The sequence below is a fragment of the Castanea sativa genome, chromosome 4 (genome assembly GCF_040712315.1).
Source record: "Castanea sativa cultivar Marrone di Chiusa Pesio chromosome 4, ASM4071231v1".
Taxonomy (NCBI): Eukaryota; Viridiplantae; Streptophyta; class Magnoliopsida; order Fagales; family Fagaceae; genus Castanea; species Castanea sativa.
This window is the reverse complement of record NC_134016.1, coordinates 3,829,112-3,852,540: the sequence shown is the minus strand read 5'-3', so window position 1 is coordinate 3,852,540 and position 23,429 is coordinate 3,829,112. Positions and strand designations below refer to the sequence as shown.

General features: G+C 31.9%; 1 protein-coding gene across 1 annotated transcript; it reads left to right on the top strand.

Annotated features, from left to right (window-relative positions):
• Nucleotides 1–12,981: 12,981 nt before the first annotated feature.
• On the top strand, nucleotides 12,982–22,186 carry LOC142631491 (putative disease resistance RPP13-like protein 1). The gene is made up of 16 exons (XM_075805660.1): nucleotides 12,982–13,353; nucleotides 14,629–16,797; nucleotides 16,883–17,035; nucleotides 17,325–17,490; nucleotides 17,611–17,709; nucleotides 17,886–17,971; nucleotides 18,233–18,538; nucleotides 18,628–18,677; nucleotides 18,825–18,868; nucleotides 18,950–19,036; nucleotides 19,170–19,377; nucleotides 19,460–19,559; nucleotides 19,698–19,804; nucleotides 20,399–20,500; nucleotides 21,036–21,326; nucleotides 21,529–22,186. Exons 1-2 carry the CDS (start codon nucleotides 13,051–13,053, stop codon nucleotides 16,585–16,587), a joined length of 2,262 nt encoding a protein of 753 aa, XP_075661775.1. The 5' UTR covers nucleotides 12,982–13,050; the 3' UTR covers nucleotides 16,588–16,797; nucleotides 16,883–17,035; nucleotides 17,325–17,490; nucleotides 17,611–17,709; nucleotides 17,886–17,971; nucleotides 18,233–18,538; nucleotides 18,628–18,677; nucleotides 18,825–18,868; nucleotides 18,950–19,036; nucleotides 19,170–19,377; nucleotides 19,460–19,559; nucleotides 19,698–19,804; nucleotides 20,399–20,500; nucleotides 21,036–21,326; nucleotides 21,529–22,186.
• Nucleotides 22,187–23,429: the final 1,243 nt, after the last annotated feature.

Here is a 23,429-nt window from a genome sequence, read left to right as displayed (position 1 = left end):
TACGAACAAATAAGAATTTAATACCTCAAAAATTTGCAAAAATGTTGTAGAAACATTTTTAACTATAATATTATGCTTAAAAGAATCAATGATAATTTTAAGGGGGGCAAAGTATACTTTTATATACAAAAAAATTTACTAAAATTAGTGCCTATTTATATACTAATTAAAAAAAAATGGGGGTGGCTTGCCACCCTAAGTCCATATATGCCTCCGTCCCTGGGTCTCAGTGAAGTGAGCTAGTCTAAGAATATTTATGTGAAAGGGCAAAGCTTAGATAAAGTTACTTATATACAGTTCCTTAAGTTCCCCTCTTAAAAATCTGTCACTTGTCTAAATGTATAACTAAACAAACATTGTTAAAAGTACCATAACTTTCAGTTGTTGTATTTTTTTCCCCTTTTCTGTGAGAAAAGAAAACCCATTGGCTTCAGATCTAATTTCTCACACACAATCGCTTGGGTCTAACCAGGGGAGAACGATGACACAAAGGAGATTATAGAGGTGGTTGCAGCATGTAGAGGATTGGGTTTGGGTAGAGTTGTAGCAAAGTAGGTTTTGATGGGAAGGGTAGCCCCCCCCCCCCCCCTCTTTTTTTCTCTAATTTGTGTTTATTGGGAATGAATGGATGGATCTGCTATTACTGTTCTAATGGCTATTTGTTCCAAACTTATGAGAATTAGATTTATCCAAGTAGTACATTGCTATGGCGGTCTTCATCTTCTTTTTTTTCTTTCTTTCTTTTTCATTATTTAAAAAACCATTTGTCTAGCATATAAAGCATGAACAAATCAATTATCTTCTAATAAAAATAATGGGATTAATGGAGAAGATCATTCTAGGCTTGTCCTTCTGAAGCCAGTTTTTATTTTCTGATATTGTTTGGGAGAAGTTTGAGAGATTTGTAGTTGGGTTTCTCACATGCACAAGTGAAAAAAAAGAAGAGAGAGAGAGAGAACGGCGTTAAAACTGTGTTAGTTTGGTTGTTCAATTAGACAGATGACAGATTTTTAAGAAGAGAACTTAAAGAACAATATATAAGGAACTGTATCTAAGTTTTACCCTATGTGAAAACACTCGGTGTCTGTAGTGGTTTTGGTTGTTCACCGACTATTGATTCTGCTGTCAAATTAAATACAAATTAATGAATGCTTATTTGAATCAGCCTTCGACAATCCACATAAATTAATAAGATAAGTATTGTTGAATGGTGCCAGCTATATATATATATATATATATATATATATATATATATATATATATATATATATATATTTCTCAATAGCATATTATTTTGTTCATGAGTACATGAGTCTAACAAAATGTGAACGTATGCCTACTGCAATGCCCATATTCGAAAAGGATATCCATCTACATAAAAAGAGACAAACCGATCGACTAACTTAATTAAGTTGTGCAAATTGACATCTCTTGCAACTTGCACTATTAATGGTGGCCATTAAACAAATTAAAAAGCTATATAAGATGTTTGTGTATGACTGTATGAGCAATATTATCTCTTTATTATATTTGTGCATGGGCCATTAAACAAAAAAGTTATATTGATGATGTTGACGCAGAAGGGCACAGGTAGATGGTGGAATGTTATTCTATATATTCCCGTTTCCCTTGGACAAATTACATATAGAAGTTAAGAGATGTTGATGCGCAATTCACATGACAATGGTGGCCAGCTATTTCTATATTATATATTGTTTCATTGACCATATAGTTATTGATGTTAGTCTTTAGCATACTGATACCTCTATAGTTTCCAAATCTTTTGTTTAATCTCCACGAAATTATAAATTAATAAGGCTATTGTGGGATTCTAAATCTAAATATGATAACACAATGTCTCCTCGTTCACCACATTAAACTCCAATATCTCTTTTCACTAAATTTTCCAACTTATTATTCATTAAAAATATTAAAATAACAATTTAAAATTAAAATGCTCCAACAATTGCTTCTTGGAAAGTTTTGATGTTCATAGTATGTCCATGGGATAGATTAGCTTGTACAGTTTATGAATATGTTAGTAATTAATGAAATTTTTGCAAATGGAGCGATTAACTTTCATATATAGACTAAAATGCTACTGCATTTTCTAGCTTTCAGCTTTTTGGATTTTGGCCTTTCGTAGGTTTCATTTAACGCAGAAGTCTTATGTTCCTGTTTTGGTCAAGAGTGAAGAAGTGATTACTATTTTAAAACTGTAAAGAAGATGTATAATTGTATTGGAGTAATGTTACGGCTATAAACTATTTTACAATATTTTTATGGCTAACTTTTTAATAGTTTTCATTAAGGCTTATTATTAACATCACTTTTTTATTTACCAATAACCACTCACTACATTAATAATTTGTAAAAAAATTTGTATCTCAAACATTACTCATAATATAGTAGTCCTTTTTTTTTATTTGAGATAATAGATAGACATAATATAGTAGTCCTAAAAAGGCTAAAATCTGTAATTTCATAATAACTCCACTGCAGCTTGTAAATAATTTGATAATGGTTGTACATTCCACGTAATTGCCTTTTATTTTTCCTAAGGAAAAGGGGAGTGGCAATTGGCTTCTTCCTGTGAACTGATTTGTTTAGAGAGAGAGAGAGAGAGAGATGAAAGTTAAAACCACTTTCTGGCTTCAATTTTAAGTTTTGATTGGAAAAAAGGATGTGGGGGTGATGATAGAACCCTAGATGTATTTAATAATGCCAAAATACATGCAGCACCAATACTCCAAAATGGAAAATAATCTTCTACTTGGCAATAAACATACCAAAATTCAACTTGAGAAACAACAGTAGAGATACAAACTTTTCAAAGTCTTTGGAGGACACTTAAAAGAGCCAACCATTGGTTGAAAAAACAGTCCATAAGGGGGCAATATAGCCAAATATATACCACTATTGGCCGAAATATTTGGTGATCTATCATTGTTTTGAAATATATATGGATGTATCACTCTTTTGGAACTCGAGTTTTAGGAACTCAAGTTCTTTAAAAAATAACCTTCAAGTTTGTCGTGTTATTTTTTATGGAACTCGAGTTACACGGTAAACTTGAGTTTCACAAAATTGAGTTTCAAAAAAGTGATAGATTGCTAATTATTTCGCAAACAGTGGTAGATCGCCAAACATTTCCATCAAAGATAGTATTTGGCCATTTTTGCCATCACTGAGGTGCAAGTTCTTTCGATTCTCAGATCTTCCCCAAATAAATCTGTTTATCACTACTACAAGATCCAACATTAGGCTCACTGGGATGAAAAAGACACTTATTGATTGAACCAATGTGACCAGGGATCTTATACAAGATGCGTCTAGAACTAGAAGTTGTATCCCAAATGTAAACCATCCAATCTGAACTCCCGACAGTGACTTTGCTTCCATCAGATGATCAGCTACACTTCAAAATGTTCTTCTCAAAATTGTGTTGGTGGCCCTCTCCGTGAAGGACAGCAAGAATTCACAAATGAGGAGTGTTCTGCCTTCTTCTTGATTTTTTAAAAATGTTTTCTTGATTCAACATCCCATGCCTTCAGATTTTATGTGATGCTTGGGTCTTGTCCATTTAATTTTAGCTTTTCATTGGTTAGTCTTGATAAAATTGGGTTTATGTGCAATAATAGGTGATTCTCGAGCATCCCATGCGACTAGTTTAAATTTTAAAGTATAATTAATACTCCATGAAAGTTCACCTAAGGATTAAGCTAATTTATTCTAATTTTGTATATGGAGATGAGCTCAAGTTACACATTTTTTTTATTATTAGATTTAAGTAGATCTAACGGTAAAAAATATGAACCCATTAATGTTGATTATCATATCATTTATTATTTATTATTTTTTGAATTTTCATATTTGTTTTTACTCCTAAAAATTTTCACATTATCTCTCTTCTCTCATCCTCCGAGTAATATTACAATCACAAACTATTTTACAATATTTTTACAAACTGCTGATGTGACCAACTTTTTATTGGTTTTCATGTAAGCTCATCATTAATATCATTTTTTCATTTACCAATAATCATTCACCACATCAACAGCTTGTAAAAAAATTTGTAAAATAGTTTGTATCTCTAACATTATTTCTCATCCTCTTAGTCATTATAGTCATCACGAAAAGACGTAATTGAGTTTATATTTTGATTTATAAAGATTTGTGTTGGAGCATTATTGTTTGTTTCAACAATTGCACGAATGATACCATTATACAAAGAATCATTATCTTGGAGTATTATAAAGATTTGTTTCGACAATTGCACCAACAATTTGTTTTATTTGTACAAGTCACAAAATAAATTTAAAGTCCAGGACTTTGAGATCGCAAAAGAAGCCTTTGAATTGGTTTCAAATCTTTGTATAACTTGGAGTAGAGGTGGTGTTTTCCTCTTTGAGGATGCAGTGACGCTGAATTTTTTAATGTAGATTTGAAGTGAACTGGTACTAAAGTTTTTATCTAAGATTCTAAATTCCTTTTTAAAATTATGGAAATTCAAAAAAAAAATGAAAATAGAAACAGATATATGAAAATAAAAAGTTTCAGATATTTTGGTTGAGATGAATGTAAGTACATTATGGGAATAGAGACAGATATGAAAATTCAAAGAATAAGGGATAATAAATGATATGGTAATCAAAATTAATGAGTTCATATTTTTGACCATTAGATCTACTTAAATCTAACGGTGTAGAAAGTATAACTTGAACCCATCTCTTGTATGTGTCAATTGTCATAAGTTAGACTTCAATTCTACCCTAATTTTCTACTGAGTTTCTTTTCAATTTTAAAATGTAAATATATTTAAATGTACTTTGACTCTTTCAAACTAATTTAAAATATTTTTTCGAAAAATCATTGTTAACTCAAATATAAACTTTTATGAAAATTATACTATACTTATGCATTTTCAGTAGATTTTTATAATAAAACTTTTTTAGCTTATTTAAAAAATATAATAAACATTAACAAAACTCATGGTATATATTGCAATAAAAAAGAAAGTTAAAAATTAAATATATTAGTAGTTCAACAAGTCACAATTAAATGATTAAAATGGAATAATTACAAATAAATAATTTGCATACTAATATACCCTTCTAATGTTTTGTTTTTTTAAAAGTTAGCAAAGTTTTTTAAAAACGAATAGAATTAATACTAAATTTAGGAAGAAACTTTTGAAACACACACAGATATAATTGTAATTAATTTTAATTGCATCCTGGCATATATAAAGCTAGTTTGATCAACATTTGTGCAAAGCAAACACATGTTTCCAGAAGAAAACACAAAACAATGGGTTTGGCCTCTCTCTTTTTTTTTTCCTTTTTTTTTTTAAATATAGTTAATTGTGGTTTTAAAATTTTTTAGAGTTTTTAAACTACAATTTTAACGAGTATTACCAAACATTTAATTGTGGCTTTCAAAATGCAATTTTAAAAGCATTATTTTTATAAAACGCAATTTTCAAAACAACCTATCCGAACAAACCCATAGAGAGTAATCATGTGATAATGACCGAAAACAAAAACAAGACTACTTTTTAAACTACACTGAGATGGCTTCTTTCCACTACTCATTCACTGGAAAAGTCTAGTGACACTAATTTTGTCACCGAAATTTTCACATTCATTCTATAATTTTGTGTCGTAGTTGGTCTCAACAGGGACAAAGCCAGGACTTGGAGTTAGGGGGCATCTTTGTTGCTGGTAACTGCAGTGGCTCTGGCCTTCGACTTTGCTGCTTAACCATTGAAATTTTTTTTTTGTGTCTTTGTTGCGTACGTCTACTGCTAGACAAGGACAAAATAATTTTGTTTAAAATTTTTTAAAGGGCCGGGTTGTTTGTTTTGGGTAAAATAGGTAAATTGGGCGTAATTCTTTTAACTTTAGTATGGGTAATTTTTGTTATTGAGCTAATTTTTTTGGGCTTGTATATTTTTTTTAGATTTTAGATCTATAAATTTTTTTATGGCCTTTCAAATGAGAAAAATGCTAGGGTTACAAACTTTTTTTACAAATTGTTGATCTGATTAGTAGTTATTAGTGAGTAAAAAAGTAATATAAGTGATGATCCCAAATACAAACAAATAAGAATTTACTACCTCAAAAATTTGTAAAAATGTTGTAGAAATGTTTGTAACTATAATATTACTCTTAAAAAAATCAATAATATTTTTAAGGGGAACAAAGTATACTTTTATAGAACAAAATTTCTAAAATTAGTACCTATTTATATATTAATATTAAAAAAAAATTGTGGGTGGCTTGCCACCCTAAGTCCATATATGCCTCCATCCCTGGGACTCAGTGAAGTGAGCTAGTCTGAGAAAATTTATGTGAAAACACTCTTCGATGTCTGTAGTAGTTTTTGGTTGTTCACCAACTATTAATTCTGCTGTCAAATTAAATACAAATTAATGAATATTTATTTGAATCAGTCTTGGACGAGTCTTTTGGCTCAATATTGTAAAAATTACAGTTTATGGGATTTATGTGTACTGTGCAAAGTTTTTTAGCAAAATGAGGAGAGATGCAAATTTCGGTATTGGTGTTGCCGAAATACAAGTAAAAGAAGAGAGAGAAATTGACAAATTTTGGTATTTCAGCATAAGTATTGCCGAAATTCAACAAAAAGTGGAGACAAAAACTGACATCAATTTCGTCAATTTGATTGCCGAAATTCAATGGTCATTTTGCTTTTGTTAGTTCTTCATAGTTTATTTTTGTTTAAAAAATAAAGATAAGCAACCCAGGGGGATTGAACCCTTGAACAAGGGATACTCCACATTAGAAACTGACATCAATTTCGTCAATTTGATTGCCGAAAGTCAATGGTCATTTTGCTTCTATTAGTTCTTCATAGTTTATTTTTGTTTAAAAAATAAAGATAAGCAACCCAGGGGAATTGAACCCTTGAATAAGGGATACTCTGCATTAGAAGCCGCCAATAGACTACCCTACAACATGGTTATTCTATATGGAAACTAAATTAACTTATTCCAAAACTGATAGATATTTCAAGTTTTCAAAAACACAAAAAAAAAAAAAAAAAAAAAAAAAACACACACACACACACATTTTATTTATATATTTTCCAAAAATTGATAGTTATGACAACAAGAATGGTAAATTCAAATTATAGGTCATCCACAATGATGTCAAAATTAATTAATATTAACTAAATAAAAATAACAATTTTGTAAAAACTAGTAACCTTAATTAAAAATGACAAAATTTAGTTACAAAATGGGTTGCAGACTAAGACTATAACCCTACTCAATAAATTTTTATTGGAGGTGAATTTTGACATGTGTATTAAAAGTATAAAGGACATATAATTCAATGATTAGATTATCAAAATATGTAGTAATATTTATTTTATTAAATAAGGTTACAACCAATTATGTAACTAAACTTTGTCTAATTAAAAAATAGTCGAAGTTTTTTGAATATTTTACAAACATATTACATGAATTAAAAAAGAAGATGATATTGTTAATATTTTTTCAATTTAAGATAAATTTTGTTATTTATTTTAATAGTATATCATAAGAATATTTTTAGTAATCAAAGTTGGCAATACAAGTCATACTTGCATGATGTGTCTTGAGTTGTATAGCATAATTTTTCCATGAATTTTTTTTTTCTTTTGAAAATTCATATGGCTCGTTATAAATAGATTAAAATAGGTAATATAGTTTAAATTTTTGGAAAATAATATTTTATTTCAAGAGTAAAAATTAAAAAAATACATATTTTTTAATATGTATTAATTTACATCCATTATAATTTGGGATTACTATTGTAGGGACACGATTTGTACCTAAACCCAAAATAGTGAGAAAATAGACCCAAAGTGCCCAATACAATGAATTTGTAGATAGTGGATTTGAAATTTAGGTTCTAATGAGTTTGTATACCAATTATGGTGGGTCAAGATCACAATAGAAATAAGTTTATAAAAGGTAAATCGTCTTCAGACTCAATCCGAGGAGGCTAACTCCTCCTTATATATCTTTCTCCTAGATATTTCATAGCATTTTTCTGTTCTATGCTCTTACGATGTATATCCTTACCTACAGGATCTCCTAAAACGTCGCTTCTAAGTGGCAGACCGTATCTTCCGACCTCGGCTTTACTCATCCAAGGAAGTATTCCTCCTCAGACCACTTTCTTGGTCGATCATGATCAGACTATTTCTTAACTTACCAATACGGATTTTTAAAAAGATATTTGTTCGTCCTCAGACTACTTAATGCCCTCGGATTGGGCCTCTAGCCCAATATATACTCCTGGACCTATCACCCCCACATCTATATTTTCCAATCACAAAAAATACCTAGGGGTATGATGAGTGTTATGTGTTTGTGGTTGAAATAATGTTTTTATCACACCCCTAAGTATTTTTGTGATTGAAAAATGTAATAATTTTAAATTATAATGGATATAAATTATTAATATTTACCAAAAAAAATAGAAAAATTCTGAGCACGAGCACGAGCGCGTGCTCAAAGGCTAGTATTCCATAATTATCACACGCTTCTCAGAGGCTTTCTATTTTTTTTTAAGATATTACTACAATTTGTAATCATAAAATACATATGATGAATATTATGCGTTTGTGGGTGAAGTAATTTTTTTATCACATCTCTAGGTAATTTTACAGTGCTATCCTCAAGTTTTGTATGGTTGGAATTATTAATACTTATCACACGCATACTTAGAGACCCTTCTATTTTTTTTTTCCTGAAGGCTAATAATTTACATTCATTATAATTTGGAATTTCTACATTTTCCAATCACAAAAATAACTTGGGTGTGATGAGAATTATGCAAAAAAAAAATTATTTCACCCATAAATACCTAAATCTCATCACACCCTAAGTATTTTTGTAATTGAAAAATGTAGAAATTACGAATTATAATGAATGTAAATCATTAACCTTCAGGAAAAAAAAAAATCAGTTTCAATTGTTATTTTTTATTTAGTGAATATTAATTAATTTTGACATCATGGTGGATGAACTATAATTTGAATTTACCATTCTTGTTATCATAACTATCAATTTTTGGAAAGTATATTAAAAAAATGTGAGTTTTTTATGTTTTTGAAAATTTGAAATATCTAACAATTTTAGAATAAGTTAATTTAGTTTCCAAATATATTAAACATGTTCTGCGGTAGCCCACTGGCTGCATCTTATCTGGAATAACCGTTCCTCAATGGCTGCATCTTATCTGGAATAACCCTTCCTCAAGGGTTCAATCCCCCCAGGTTGCAAATCTTTATTTTTTAAACAAAAATAAACTATGAAGAAACCAACCACAAATAGAAAACTAACGAAAAAAAGAACGTAACAGAAGCAAAATGTCAGATTTGTCAGTTTCTCTCTCTCCTTTTTCTTGTATTTCGGCAACATCAATACCAAAATTTGCATTTTTCCTCATTTTCCTAATAAACTTTGCACAATATACATAAATCTAATAAACTCTAATTTTTACAATACTGAGCCAAAAGACTCAGCCTTGGACAATTCACATAAATTAAGAAGATAAGTATTGTTTAATGGTGCCAGCTATATATATATATATATATACATATATATATTTCTCAATAGTATATTATTTTGTTCTTGAGAACATTAGTCTATAAAAAATGTGAAACGTATACCTGCTGCAATGCCCATATTCGAAAAGGATATCCATCTACATAAAAAGAGACAAACCGACTAACTTAATAAAGTTGTGCAAATTGACATCTCGTGCTACTTGCATAATGGTGGCCATTAAACAAATTAAAAAGCTATATATAATGTTTGTGTATGACTGTGTCAGTGTGAGCAATAATATTATCTTTTTATATGTATTTGTGCATGGGCCATTAAACAAAAAAGTTACATTGATGTTGACGCAGAAGCGCACAGGTAGATGGTGGTATGCTATTCTATATTATATGTCAGCCGTCTTGATTGAATATTTAGCATTGATTCTGTCACAATGTGAATCCATATATTCCCGTTGCCCTTAGACAAATTACACATAGAAGTTGGAGATGTTGATGCGCGATTCATATGAAAATGGTGGCCAGCTATTTCTGTATTATATATTACTTCATTGACCATATAGTCAGTGGCAGAGCCTGAAAAGTTTTCCAGCTGAGCTAAGCTAAATAAAAAAAAAAAAAAAAAAAAAAAATTGTTTAGGAGTTATCCAAAACTCAAACAACAAAACAATGTATAAAACTTGTGTTCAGAACTAATTCAAAAGGATTGAGGACTTAAAGGCCTAAATTCTAACATTTTTGGGTGCTAATAACTACATTTTTCTACAATTTGTGTTTTTTTATTTTTTTTATTTGAATACTATATATATATATAGTTGAAAATTGCAAAAAGCTAGGAGGCCATGACCAGGGCCGGAGCCAGGACTTGGAGTTAGAGGGGTGGCTTTGCTGCTAGCTATATGCAACAGCTCCAATCTTTGACTCTACTATTTTATCACTAAGAATTTTTGTTTAAAACCTTTTAAATGGCAAAGTTGTTTATTTTGGGTAAAATAGATTGATTGAGCTTAATTTTTTTTAGCTTTATTATTGGTAATTTTTGTTGTTGGGCTAATTTTTCTGGACTTGTATATTTTTTTTTTTCAATTTAATCCAATAATTTGTATGGCCTTTAAAAGGTGGAAAATGCTAAAATTACAAATTTTTTTACAAATTGCTAATGTAGTGAGTGATTATTGATAAGTAAAAAAGCGATGCAAGTGTGCGAACCAATAAAAATTTGCTACCTCAATAGTTTGTAAAAATGTTGTAAAAAATTGTATAACTATAACATTACTCTTAAAAGAATTGGTAGCATTATTAAAAGTGGACAAAATGTAATTTTATTGAACAAAATTGTTAAAATTAGTACCTATTAATATACTAATATTTTTTTTATAAAAAATTTAGTCAATATATAAATCCGTCCCTGGCCATGCCCCCCGCCCCCCTAGCTTCGCCTATGCATATAGTTATTGATGTTAGTCTTTAGCATACTAATACCTCTATAGTTTCCAAATCTTTTGTTCAATCTCCACGATATTATAAATTAATAAGGCTATCGTGGAATTTTAAATATGATAACAGACTGACTCCTTATTTACCACATTAAACTCCCATATCTTTTTTTACTAAATTTTCCAATTTATTATTCATTAGAATATTAAAATAACAATTTAAAATTAAAATGTTGGAATTGCTTCTTGAAAAGTTTTGATGTTCATAGTATATCAAGTGCGGCCCAACAAGTTTGGAGGTCTAAGGCGATATAGTTAAATGGGGCATTTATGTTATCACTTAAATAATATTTAACTCCCTATCAAAAATATATATATTTAACTAATATTTAATATCATAATTTTTATAAAAAAATTCTGTTATTTTTATTTTATAATATGTTTTTTATTTTTGGAAAAAATGCTAAGAACAAAACAAATTTTACTAAAAAAACTTACAAATGATGTAGAAATTAATGTGATTAGTGACACTTAAAGAAGATAACAAACAAGTATTTAAATGAATGATATTAGGAATATTATAAATTTTACAACATGAGACTTGCAAAGATATATCACCAATCACAAAAAGTAATTCAAAAATACATTTAATAGGTTATTGACATTCACATATCATATTAATTGTCATAAAAATTTGTAAAGTTTTCAAGTAAAATTAATAATATAAAATTAACAACAATTGTCACAACCATTAACATCACTTTTTTATTTACCAACAACCACTCACCACATTAACAATTTGTAAAAAAGTTTTTATTTCTAGCATTACTCATAATATAGTAGTCCTAGAGAAGCTACAATATGTAATTTCATAATAACTCCACTACAACTTGTAAATAATTTGATAATGGTAGTACATTCCTCGTAATTCACTTCCCCCCCCCCCCCCGGGGCAGGAAAAGGGGAGTGGCAACTGGCTTTCTTCCTGTGAACTGATTTGTTAGAGAGAGAGAGAGAGAGTTGAAAGTGCAACATTTAAAGACAGTGGAGATAATATAGCAACACAACATAATTACTCCCATAAAAAATAAAAAATAAAACAACATAATTAGAACTAAATAGCTCTCTTAACTTAGAGCACTGCAGTGGACTAAGACATAAATCTCAAATTGGGATTAAAAAAAAATAGTCCATTAATAAATTTCCTAAGAACATTAATTAATTAATTTTATATATATATATAACCAGCTTAGAGATTCTTTTTGAGTCTACCTAAATATAATCAAATATCTATATTTATCTCAAATCTTAACAGTAATAACTATTACATATTTGCTGTTGCACACATTGCATACTCACTTTTTTAAAAGTGTCCTTAAAATATGATCTCAGATAATTTCACAATTTTATCTAAAATTTCTTGATTTCACATTTTAAACTGAATTTGTGTTTTCAAAACATACATACATATATATATATATATATATATATATATATTTCTTTAGAGAAAATTTTAATACATAATTTTAAAAAAGTCCGGTTAATGTATACCCTTAAGGTATACATTAACAAATCTGTTTTTGAAAATTTTCTATCAATAATTGAAAAAGTTGCCAAAATTTTTTCAATTTTCAATAAAAGTTTTTTCAAAAATAATATACTATTGTGTGCCTTTAAACATGCATAAGTATAATCCATTTAAAAAAAATATATATGTATGAGTGCATATTAAGATTTAACCAAATCTTTAAGGATGATGTACAAGCCCCAGCACATGGTTATGTCCCATCCCATAAAGATCCTTTTAGAAAAAAGACACGGACTTGAAAGACGTGTGAAAAAAAAAGTTCCCCACTAAAAATATAAGAAAGAAAAAAGTTGCCTGCTAAAAATAATAGTAGTTGCTTTTCATCTTTTTGGATAAATATAAATACTCCGTAAATAGTTACTGCTATTCTTTATCGTCACAATTCTTCTCTACTTCCCAAATACTTCCAGCATATTTGTGACTTATTACCTGAGTACCAAAGAAAACATGGCTGAGGCTATCGTTACTGAATTTGCTAAGGGAATACTAGGAAATCTGATAACACTGGTTACTGACCAGATTGGCCTTGCTTGGGGCTTCAAGGATGAGCTGACACGGCTTCGTGACTCAGTAGAGATGGTTCAAGCTGTGCTAGCTGATGCAGAGAAAAGGCAAGTGGGAGAAGAGAGCGTGAGGCTTTGGCTGCAGAGGCTTGAAAAAGTTGCTTATGATGCTGATGACGTGCTAGATGAGCTTGCTTATGAGCTTCTTCGGCGAAAGGTAGAGATCCGAAACCAAATGAAGAGAAAGGTATGCTTCTTCTTTTCATTTTCAAATCCCATTGCATTCCGTTTCAAAATGGCCAACAAAGTTAAGACTATTGCTGATTCACTGAAAAGGGTTAATGATGAAGCAATTAGATTTGGACTTATTAGAGCCGAATCAATAAATGCTAATCTTGATACTATGCTAAACCGAGAGACAAACAGCTTTATTGATAATTCAGAAGTTGTAGGAAGGGAAGACCATGTTTCAGAAATAGTGGAGTTAGTGACAAATTCAACCAGTGAAAAACTCTCAGTGATTCCCATAGTTGGAATGGCGGGTTTGGGGAAAACAACTTTAGCAAAACTGGTCTACAATCATGAGCTAGTAAAGAGTCATTTTAATAAGAAAATATGGGTATGTGTCTCTGATGATTTTGATGAAAAAAAGATTTTAAGAGGCATTCTAGAATCACTTACCGGTAACTCAAGTCTATTAGAAACAAACAATGCAATACTTGAAAAACTTAAAAAAGAGTTGGAGGAAGGAAGATATCTTCTAGTTCTTGATGATGTATGGAATGAAGAGTCACTTAAATGGGAATCTTTAAGAAGTTGTTTGTTGGGAATTACTTCAAATATTGGAAACAACATTATTGTAACCACCCGTAGTGAAAAGGTGGCAGCAATCATGGGGACAACACTTTTCAAGTGTAAATTGGAAAAACTTTCAGACGATGAATGTTGGTCCATAATCAAGAAAAAAGTATCTTTTAATGAAGGAGTTCCACTAACTCCAGATTTAGATGCTATTGGAAGGGATATTGCCAAAAAATGTGGAGGGGTTGCATTAGCTGCAAAAGTCTTAGGAGGGATGATGTATTGTGAAAAAGAGAAAAGTAAATGGATAGAAATTCAAAAAAATGAAATTTGGAATTCCGTAGAGGGTAGCCAAATGCTATCAATATTAAAAATGAGCTTCTATCATCTTCCATCACCATCTATTAAACAATGCTTTGCATATTGTTCAATTTTTCCTAAAGATTATAAGATTAAAAAGGAAGAATTGATCCAGCTTTGGATGGCTGAAGGGTTCCTCCAACCATCTCAGGAAAATAGTTCGGTGATGGAGGATATTGGTAACAGGTATTTTAATATCTTGTTAACAAATTCCTTGTTCCAAGACGTGGAAAAGGATGATTATGATAATGTTAAAAGCTGTAAGATGCATGATTTGGTACATGATCTTGCCCTCTCAATTTCAAAATTTGATACTTTGATTTTGAAGAAGGATTCACAATATAATATCAATCATGTACAGGATAACATTAATCATGAACGCCGTTTATCAATCCAATATGGGGGAATAGTATCAAAAATTCCACTTTCAAATGACCATGTTCAGAGAATGCGCACACTTGTTTCAGAAAATGCTATGTTTGGAAACATATTATCAGATTTTAAATGCTTGCGTGTTCTAAAATTATTTTGTCGGATATCAGAGTTATCAGACTCAATTGGTTGCTTGGTACACTTGAGGCTTCTCCACATCTCATGGGCTGACATCGAAGAATTACCAAACTCCATCACCAAGCTCTACAATTTGCAAACTTTAAGACTTGAAGATTGCTATCGTCTCAGAGAGCTTCCAAAAGATTTAAAAAATTTGGTTAACTTGAGGCATATGCATGTTGATCGTCATTATAAATACCAACCACTAAAAGATATGGGGAATTTGAAATGTCTACGAACATTGTCATTTTTCATTGTGGGTCAAGATGCAGGTGAGCAGATCAAGGAATTGGGATGCTTGAATCAACTTAGTGGAGAATTAGACATTAGGCGTCTAGAGAATGTGAGAGATCAAGAAGAAGCTAGAAGTGCAAATTTAGCAATAAAGGCGAAAATGAACCAGGTAACATTTTACTGGAGTCTTTATGCAGAGAGAAAGGTCAACCATTGTAATGACGAAGAAGTGTTGGAAGGCCTCTGTCCTCATCAAAATTTGAAATCCTTAAAAATTGATGGTTTTAGTGGAAAGAAATTCCCCTCATGGATGTCGTCGCATTTTGACTATTTGATCCAGATAAATTTAGAATACTGCGAAAATTGTGAACAAGTTCCCACCTTCGGCCATCTACCTTGCCTTAAGGCTCTTGAAATAAAGGGAATGGATGACGTGACATGTATTGGAGTTGAGTTTTACGGCATGCGCAGTGATGTATTGTTTCCGGCATTAAGAACGCTCACTTTTTGGGGTATGAAGAAACTAGTGGAGTGGAAGGATGCACTGGAGGTGACATCAGCACGTGTAGTGTTTCCTTGCCTTGAGGAGTTGACCATTAAAAACGTCAACAATTGTGAACAACTTAAGGGTGCCCCATGTCATTTTCCATTTCTACAGAAATTAACTATTAAAAACGTCAACAACACCGCTTTGGAAAGGATTATCAGCAATCTTACCACGCTCAAGTCCGCCGATATTTGTAGAGTGTCAGGACATACTTTTGCGCTAGGGCAACTTTTCTATACCTCTATCCAATCACTCTGGATATATGATTGTGGGGAACTGAGTTATATATGGGACACCTCGCAACCCCTCATTTCCCTCGAGGAGCTGACAATACATGATTGTCCTAAGCTGAGGTGTTTTCCACGTATACAAGGTCTACGCTACTTGGATATATACGAGTGTGGTTTTGAAGTTCTAACTCAGCTACAATTATGTACGTCTCTCTCAGAATTGTATATACGTGCTTGTCCTGATCTGAAATCACTTCCAGATCTAGGAGAGTTGTGCTTTCTTACCCGTTTAGAAATTCAAAATTGCCGCAACATCACGCGTCTGCCAGAGGGGCCATTTAAATGCTTGAAGAGATTGGAGATTGGTGGGTATTGTGAGGAGCTGGATGTTTTTCCCAGTCTCAATAATTTCATCCAACACTCTCATACGACGCTCCAATATCTAAGATTGAGAGGGTGGGCTAAACTCAACTCTCTCCCGGGCGAAATTCAACAGTTCACTGCCCTTGAAACTCTGGTTATCGATGATTTTGATGGAATAGAAACTTTACCTGAGTGGTTGGGCAACCTTTCTTTCCTTAAAGGACTCTATATTTATGACTGCAAGAACCTGATGTATCTGCCCACAACCACAACACGCCTCATCAAATTAGAAGAACTACATATTTTGCGTTGCTTCAAGTTAGAGGAAAGATGTGCAAAGGGAAGCGGGGAAGAGTGGTTCAAGATTGCCCACATTCCATCGATGTTGATGTAAGGTTTCTGATACCTCAAATCCTCTTCTCATATACTCTCCTTTGAATGAACAAATTATATATATTATTATTCATAGTCAACCCTAATTTCTTTATTCCTCTTTTCACTTTCCCAAATAGACGATGATCAAGAGATTAAAGTTTTCAGCATCCCCAATCACAGAAAAAATGGCCCAACATTGCCCGTATTCCAATTATACAGAACTAATGGGGTAATTCCATCTAAACCTTATCTCCTCTTCTTTTCTAGTAAACATGTTTTTTTAACGAACGAGATATAAATTTATGTGCCTGTAGGTTATTTCGTGGTTTTAATAAACTGGGGAGAGAACTGAAATGCGTTAATGTGAAAAACAAGTTCAGGTAAAGTGGTCGCCGTTAACAGATTGGTTGTAGGTTCGAATCCTACTTGGGGAGATTTGATTCATCTGCTTTGACCGTTATTGATAGGTAACCTGTTCCTGTGTCTTTGTTTCTATTGCATTCTATACATGATATCTAATCTTTAAAATCAAGATTTATAACATCTGCGACGGTTAAAAAAATTTGTGGGTGGAAAAGAAAGCTAAAGACAACATCTTTCTAGCTAAACCTTGTGAAAGCAGCAAGCATAGTGTGTGTGTGTGTATATATATATATATCCATTGGTGGTACTCTGCATTCTCTATTCTTCTTGCAGAGACCTAATAATATTCAAATTGATTAAAACTTTGACACCTAATAATATTCCTAGGTGAAGGTATCATATTCGGACGATCTTAACGCTTTGCTGGACTTGTGGGGCAACTCTTCCTTTCATGAAGAGCTGAATTTTAGGGAACAAGATGGCTGATTTCTGGAGCAAATTATGGAAGAAGTGCAATCCATGCCAATAGAGATGCTCTCTGTTGTTAGCTAAGTGGAAGGTCTGCCAAAGTGGGTGGAAATTTATTAGAATTTACTACCATCTAATGCTCACTTTACAAGAAAAGCTGAATATTTCGTACTGTTTGCTGCCAGAGTGGTTAAATAGCTGGAAATGCCAGAGTGTTAATTTGATTCCTATCTTGTTGAAGTTAATTAAAATTTGTGAGTTTCCTCCAATCTCATATTCTTCTCTTCTGATGTGTCCGTATTAACTAAAGGTAACCTTCAGATTTCTCTATTTTGTGTGCTTACTAGATTTCTTGAATTTATAAAAACTGTGATTCAAATGAAATAGAACAAGATGGCTTTGTTTGTGAAGATAATTGAACTTAATAAGTCGGGCACCATACTTTATCTTCTAATAGACCACCTTAAATTCATTCTTCTTTGTTAGGTTCAATTTTTGTGGCAAATTAATGGCAGTTAGAGCTTGAGGACCCTGCACATGTTATGATTGTCATTGAAGTTGGATTCTTGAAGGTTTTATTAATCTATCTTTTTCTACGCTGCTCATTTTTATTTCTTCTTATGCATCATCTATGCATTGGAATGAACATAGGATTTCTGTTGGACAAGGCTAAATGCTTAGGGATTTTATGCTTACCTCAAGTCTCTGCCTCATCTACTTTAACACACAGCAGCATAATAATTAATAGCTAAAACCACAAATTAGAAAGAATGGAATTTTTTTCTTCTGTATTTGGGGAACCTTTCATTTATACATCATCTGTTTGTTTACAGTTGCAAGAAGCCAGAATTTCTACCAGCACTGGATGTGGTGGAATGCCTCGTTAATTTAAAGTTGCCAGTTATTTTTCAATGTTCCAATAAAAGGTCACATTTGATCAACAGGCTCTCAATCTATTTCATTCCCTTCAAACTTCAAACAGCTGACAAAGGATTTGAGCAAAGCGCTGTGAAATTCTATCATTTGACTTGTCTGTAAATGACATGTTTAATGTCCCCAAGAAAGAGGAACAACTTGAGATTCAAGTCAAAAGAGAGCATATTTTCATTTTATGTCTGATATCAAGTTCCAAATTTTTGGTAAGCCATCTTCGTTTTAACCTGTGTGAAGTTTCTGGTTGCTGGCCAATTGGACTAATATTGCATCTATATCTGCAAATGTTTACAAGTTTACTGTACATGATAGCACTACTACCTTTGTCAACAAACAAAATATCAAGTGAGTCCAAGTTTTCCAGCTTTTACACCATGGCTTCTTCTATCTCCTATGTACTTAGCAGTAGATCTTTTCTAATAAACTGAATTCCAGTATGTCATCCACCCATTGAATCTTATTTTTTTCTGGGTTATGGTTGGTTAAACCTAGGGACCTCTTTTTTCATCAAAATCTGAAGTTTACTGCACTCTAAGGTATATATCTGCCCAAATAATTTCTTCTTCATATCTTTCTAGCTTTAATTAATGTCAGTTTTGTTCTTCTCTTCTTGTAAGCTTTTCCTTAACAAAAGGGCCAATTGGTTTGGATGCTTCAATTCATGAAGGTGTTGGAAGAACAGTTCTTAATAGTAAGCAGATAAGGTAATGGGCATATATAACTTTTATTGGCTATTATTCAAAAATTACCATTTGCTTTAAAATTTCATTTTGTTACTCAGAAATGATCTGAAAGTTTTACACATTAAGTCATGTATGATTATGGATATAAAAACAGTGAATGGCCACTCTCCCAAAAGATTTTGATGACTCCCCTAACCAATTAGAAGAGGGCAAGATCCATGACATACTCCAACAGTGTGGCAGGATGGCATATTCTTGTTTCAATTGGGCTGGTACAATTACAATGAACTTGCCACTTGAGAAGCTACACATATTCATGACTATGGTGGCTTCTTAAAAGCTTTTTAAATTTCTGCATTTTGGTAAGCTATGTTCCTTGTGAATAAGTTGGTTAGATTCCTTGAAATTGATTGTGGACAATGCTAACCAAAATTAGCTACACAGATTCCTAACAGTTCATCCACCTATCAAATCTTATTCTGTTATTATGGCCTCACTTAGAGCCCTTTGTTCTAGTGACTACAACACTTCAATGGTTGCTAAGGTATGAATTTGATGGTTAGCCATCTTGCAAGCTTGATTGATTGTCAAAATTGTTCCACAGAAAATCACTTCTACATATCTTTACCAGAGAAATTTAACATACTAGCTTCATTTATGAATTTTTACATGTCTGTTACAGCCTTCTGTTCTTGTCAATCTTGTTATCTGAACTGAGTGGCCAACCCGTTTGGGTGCTCCAATTCATACAAGAGTTTGAAGGATACTAGCCTACAGTGACTGGATATGGTAATGAACATATGTTTCTGTAAGTTGACTTTTATTTGCAATCAATTAGTACCATTTAAAAAAAATTAATTAATTGTATTACTCAGAAATATGAGCTAAAAACCTCTATTAATTAAGTCAGTCATGACAAAAATATCTTACTGTGCTATTATATAATTTTAATAACAAACTGTATACTTCAGGTGATTCTATTTTGGTCTCAATAAAGTTTATTACTTATTATAAAAAAAAAGTTGTAGTTCCTACCCTAAAAACCTTATTGTCAATGAATAGTTGAAGCAAGATACAGTATGTAGTTTTCCTGGAAAAAGATAGAACATACATGTATGAAAGCTAAATCTAAATTGCTTACATAAACTAATTTTGCAGTGATAGTTGCTAATTGCTAATCAAGGCTGAACAACTTTATGGCTGGTCAATATATTGAGACTTAAGCTTTACTATTAATAACTCTGTTACTTTATCTTGTAGCCTAAACAACCCACTAGCAAATTTAATTTTATGTCTGATATCAAGTTCACACAATTTTTGGTAAGCCATATTACATTTTATAATACTAGCTTCTCTTAATTGAGTTTCACTTGTCTGTTACAGTCTTCTCTTCTCATCGGTCTTGCTGTCTTAACTAAGAGGATATGCTGCTTGGGCGATCTAGTTCATTCAAAAGTTCTAAAATAACTAGCCTACACTACGTGGGTAAGGCAATGAACATATATCTCTGTAATCTGACTCTTATTTGCAATTATTCAATTAGTTCCATTAGGTTTAGAATTGATTGTATTACTCAGAAATATGACTTAAAATTTCCATCAATGAAGTCAGTCATGACTAAAATATCTTACTGTGTTTTAATCCAATTTCAGTTGTAGCTCCTACACTAAAAGCCTCACTGTCAGTGATAAGTTGAAACATGATACAGTATACAGTTTTCATTTTTTTTTTTTGGACAAGTCAATATGCAGTTTTCTTGGAAAAAGATAGAACATACTAGCATGAATGCTAAATCTAAAATGTCTTACATTACTAATTTTACAGTCTACCCCAAAATGAAGCTACGATAGCTGCTAATTTCTAAACAAGACCGAACAACTTTATGCCTAGTCAACATTTTGAGCTTTAAGCTTTGCTATTAATAACTGTGTTACTGTATCTTGTAACCCAAAGCATCCACTAGCACATTTTTTTATATTTTTCTCCTGGTTAAATTTATGTTGAATATTTGTTTATACAGGTCCCGAAGTTGTCTGATTTGCTACAATCTCAACTAAATTTAAACTTCACGTGTCGAAAGCTGATGTCAATTGCTGATACTCATTCATTAGTGCTGTTCTGCTTTTCAATTCGTTGGGCTGATATCTTGGAAAACATCAAAAGCTAATGGCAATTGCATCTGAATTTGAAGTGTATTGGTCAGTAGAGGAATCATTGCTGCATGTATATAAGCCTCCAATCTGGCAAATAGGTAACCTCATCTGCCGCAACAACAGAATGAGTTCTCTAAGACCTGACTTAGATACTAAAGGTATACCTTCTGTCATTGTTACTGTTTTTACGTCATATTTTACTTGTAAAAGAATAACTAGTCTTATTTAATGCCTTATCCTTTGTCATTTGGTTTAACCATTGAATTGTAGAACATAAAGAAATGTCTTTTGTGTGTTTTTGTGTACCTTGTGATGTTATTGTTGTGATAGCAGAAGCTCTAATTCAGATTTGGTTGGCAGCCTTGCATATGCAGTAGTATACACTCATCGTCTCGGCCCAACATTTCTCAAGCTGTCAATGTGGAACCTAGTTGCTATGTGCAAGATTAGGATAATGGTCATTCACAAGTTAATGGATCTTGAGATGTATTTTGGGAATGCTGATTTGGGTTTGAAGTTGAGAGATGAATCTGTTGGAAGACATTTAGCTGGATATGTTGATTCAGACTATGCTGGAGAAGATCTGGATAATCTTTGTTCTACTCTGAAGCTAGAGGTTGACCTCCAGTGAGTTGGAGGTTGATACTGCAGTCAACTATTGTATTATTAACCAGTGAAGTGGAATACATGGCTATGATTGAAGCTATCTAGGAGGTTATTTGGCCACACGGTTTGATTGAAGTCTTTGGGAATCATCTGGAGCATGATCTTGAAAATTAAACATAGCTAAGAGTTCTATTTGACTTTGACAACTTTTATATATATGTTGCTTTAACTAAAGAGAGGGCTGCAGTGCTGTGCAATGATTACAGAGTAGAAAAACTTCTCTTTAGCTGAATCCTTAAACTCTGTATATTGGAGAGTTTTTTGTGTGTATTTGGGGTTTGAGTTTTGTGAATGTGACTTTTTGCCTATTTTGTGATCTCCATATTTGATTAGTGAAATTTTCTCCACACCATCACCCATGTAGGCCATTGCTAAACTACGTAAATCCTTGTTTCTGTGAATGTCTATTTTTCTTTTAGGTTTTTTTTTTTTTTTTTTTAATTTTTAATTTCTATTATTTGTTTGGAGATCTTTCTAAAATCCAAACTAGTTTTCACAATTGATCTTGTACGGAAGTGCTATTTAGAGGATGTTTCCCACAATAGTTATTTGCGAAATAATTTGCTATATCTATAGAATAATTTATCATCAATTATCACCATTTTCACAATCCAAATTTCTCTACGATCTAATGTGGGTTATTGTATAGTATTCCCTACCTTAATATCCTAGAGCTTCCTTATAAGTTATAATTATAGTTCTTTAGTATGCAACCATATGTTGGCATTGAAATATATTTCGGACCTACAGGCAAAGCAAGGGAGATATGGCAAGCTTTAATAACCTATGTTAACCTTGAAGGTGGCTGCTTTGTTCTAATTGCAAACCAATTCTGCATAGGAAGGGAAGACTATCTACTGTCACTATAATGTATTTTATATTTCAATTATAAACTAATCACCATCTAGATCCATCATTCAGTTCTAAATGACGTGGTCCATGATGTGGTACATTCTTTATGCTCTTGATAACATCATATACACTTGAGGTAGTGTTAATATATCACCATCTGACCAAGTCCATTCTAGCCAGACCTAATACTAAGGAGAGGCCATCTTAGCTTATCCAGGTAAGAATATATACTTTGCATGATTGTTAACAGTTGGGAATTGGCCAAATCTGAAAAGTATAGGCATCTTTTCATGAAAGATGGATTGATCCACGTTGTCCCTCAAAACTGAAACAATCTTATTCACTCTTTGATATTCCAGATCTTTAAGAGAATTGTACGAGCAAAGCTAGATTTTAGTGGTATTGGGCATCAAGTGGGACTATACTTTGTCAAGCAGACTCTAAATATACTCAATCCAATTTTGTTTACAATTGTAGTGAAAGCAGAAGTTCTTGATGAGTTGTAATGATGAATTAGCTGTGTAAATAAATTGAGTTCTAGAATTTGCTCGTCTTAGTTGTCTTCTTACTAAACAGCTAATTTAGGCTTCGTATTTTATTTTCTAAAGTTTAGAGGATGTACAGAGGTCGGATAGTGGCCACAATTTGTCAAAAACATTGCAAGAAATCAAACCCAAAAAAATAATAAAAACAATAAAAATTAAATATTGTGTAATTTTTGAAGTTGGAGTGATGAACTTAAA

What these genes read in the sequence shown, in the direction of transcription:
- LOC142631491 (XM_075805660.1), top strand. Translation starts at nt 13,051, where the DNA reads ATGGCTGAGGCTATCGTTACTGAATTTGCTAAGGGAATACTAGGAAAT. An exon ending in GAAACCAAATGAAGAGAAAG is followed by an intron (nt 13,354 to 14,628) that starts GTATGCTTCTTC and finishes AATCATGTACAG; the next exon opens with GATAACATTAATCATGAACG.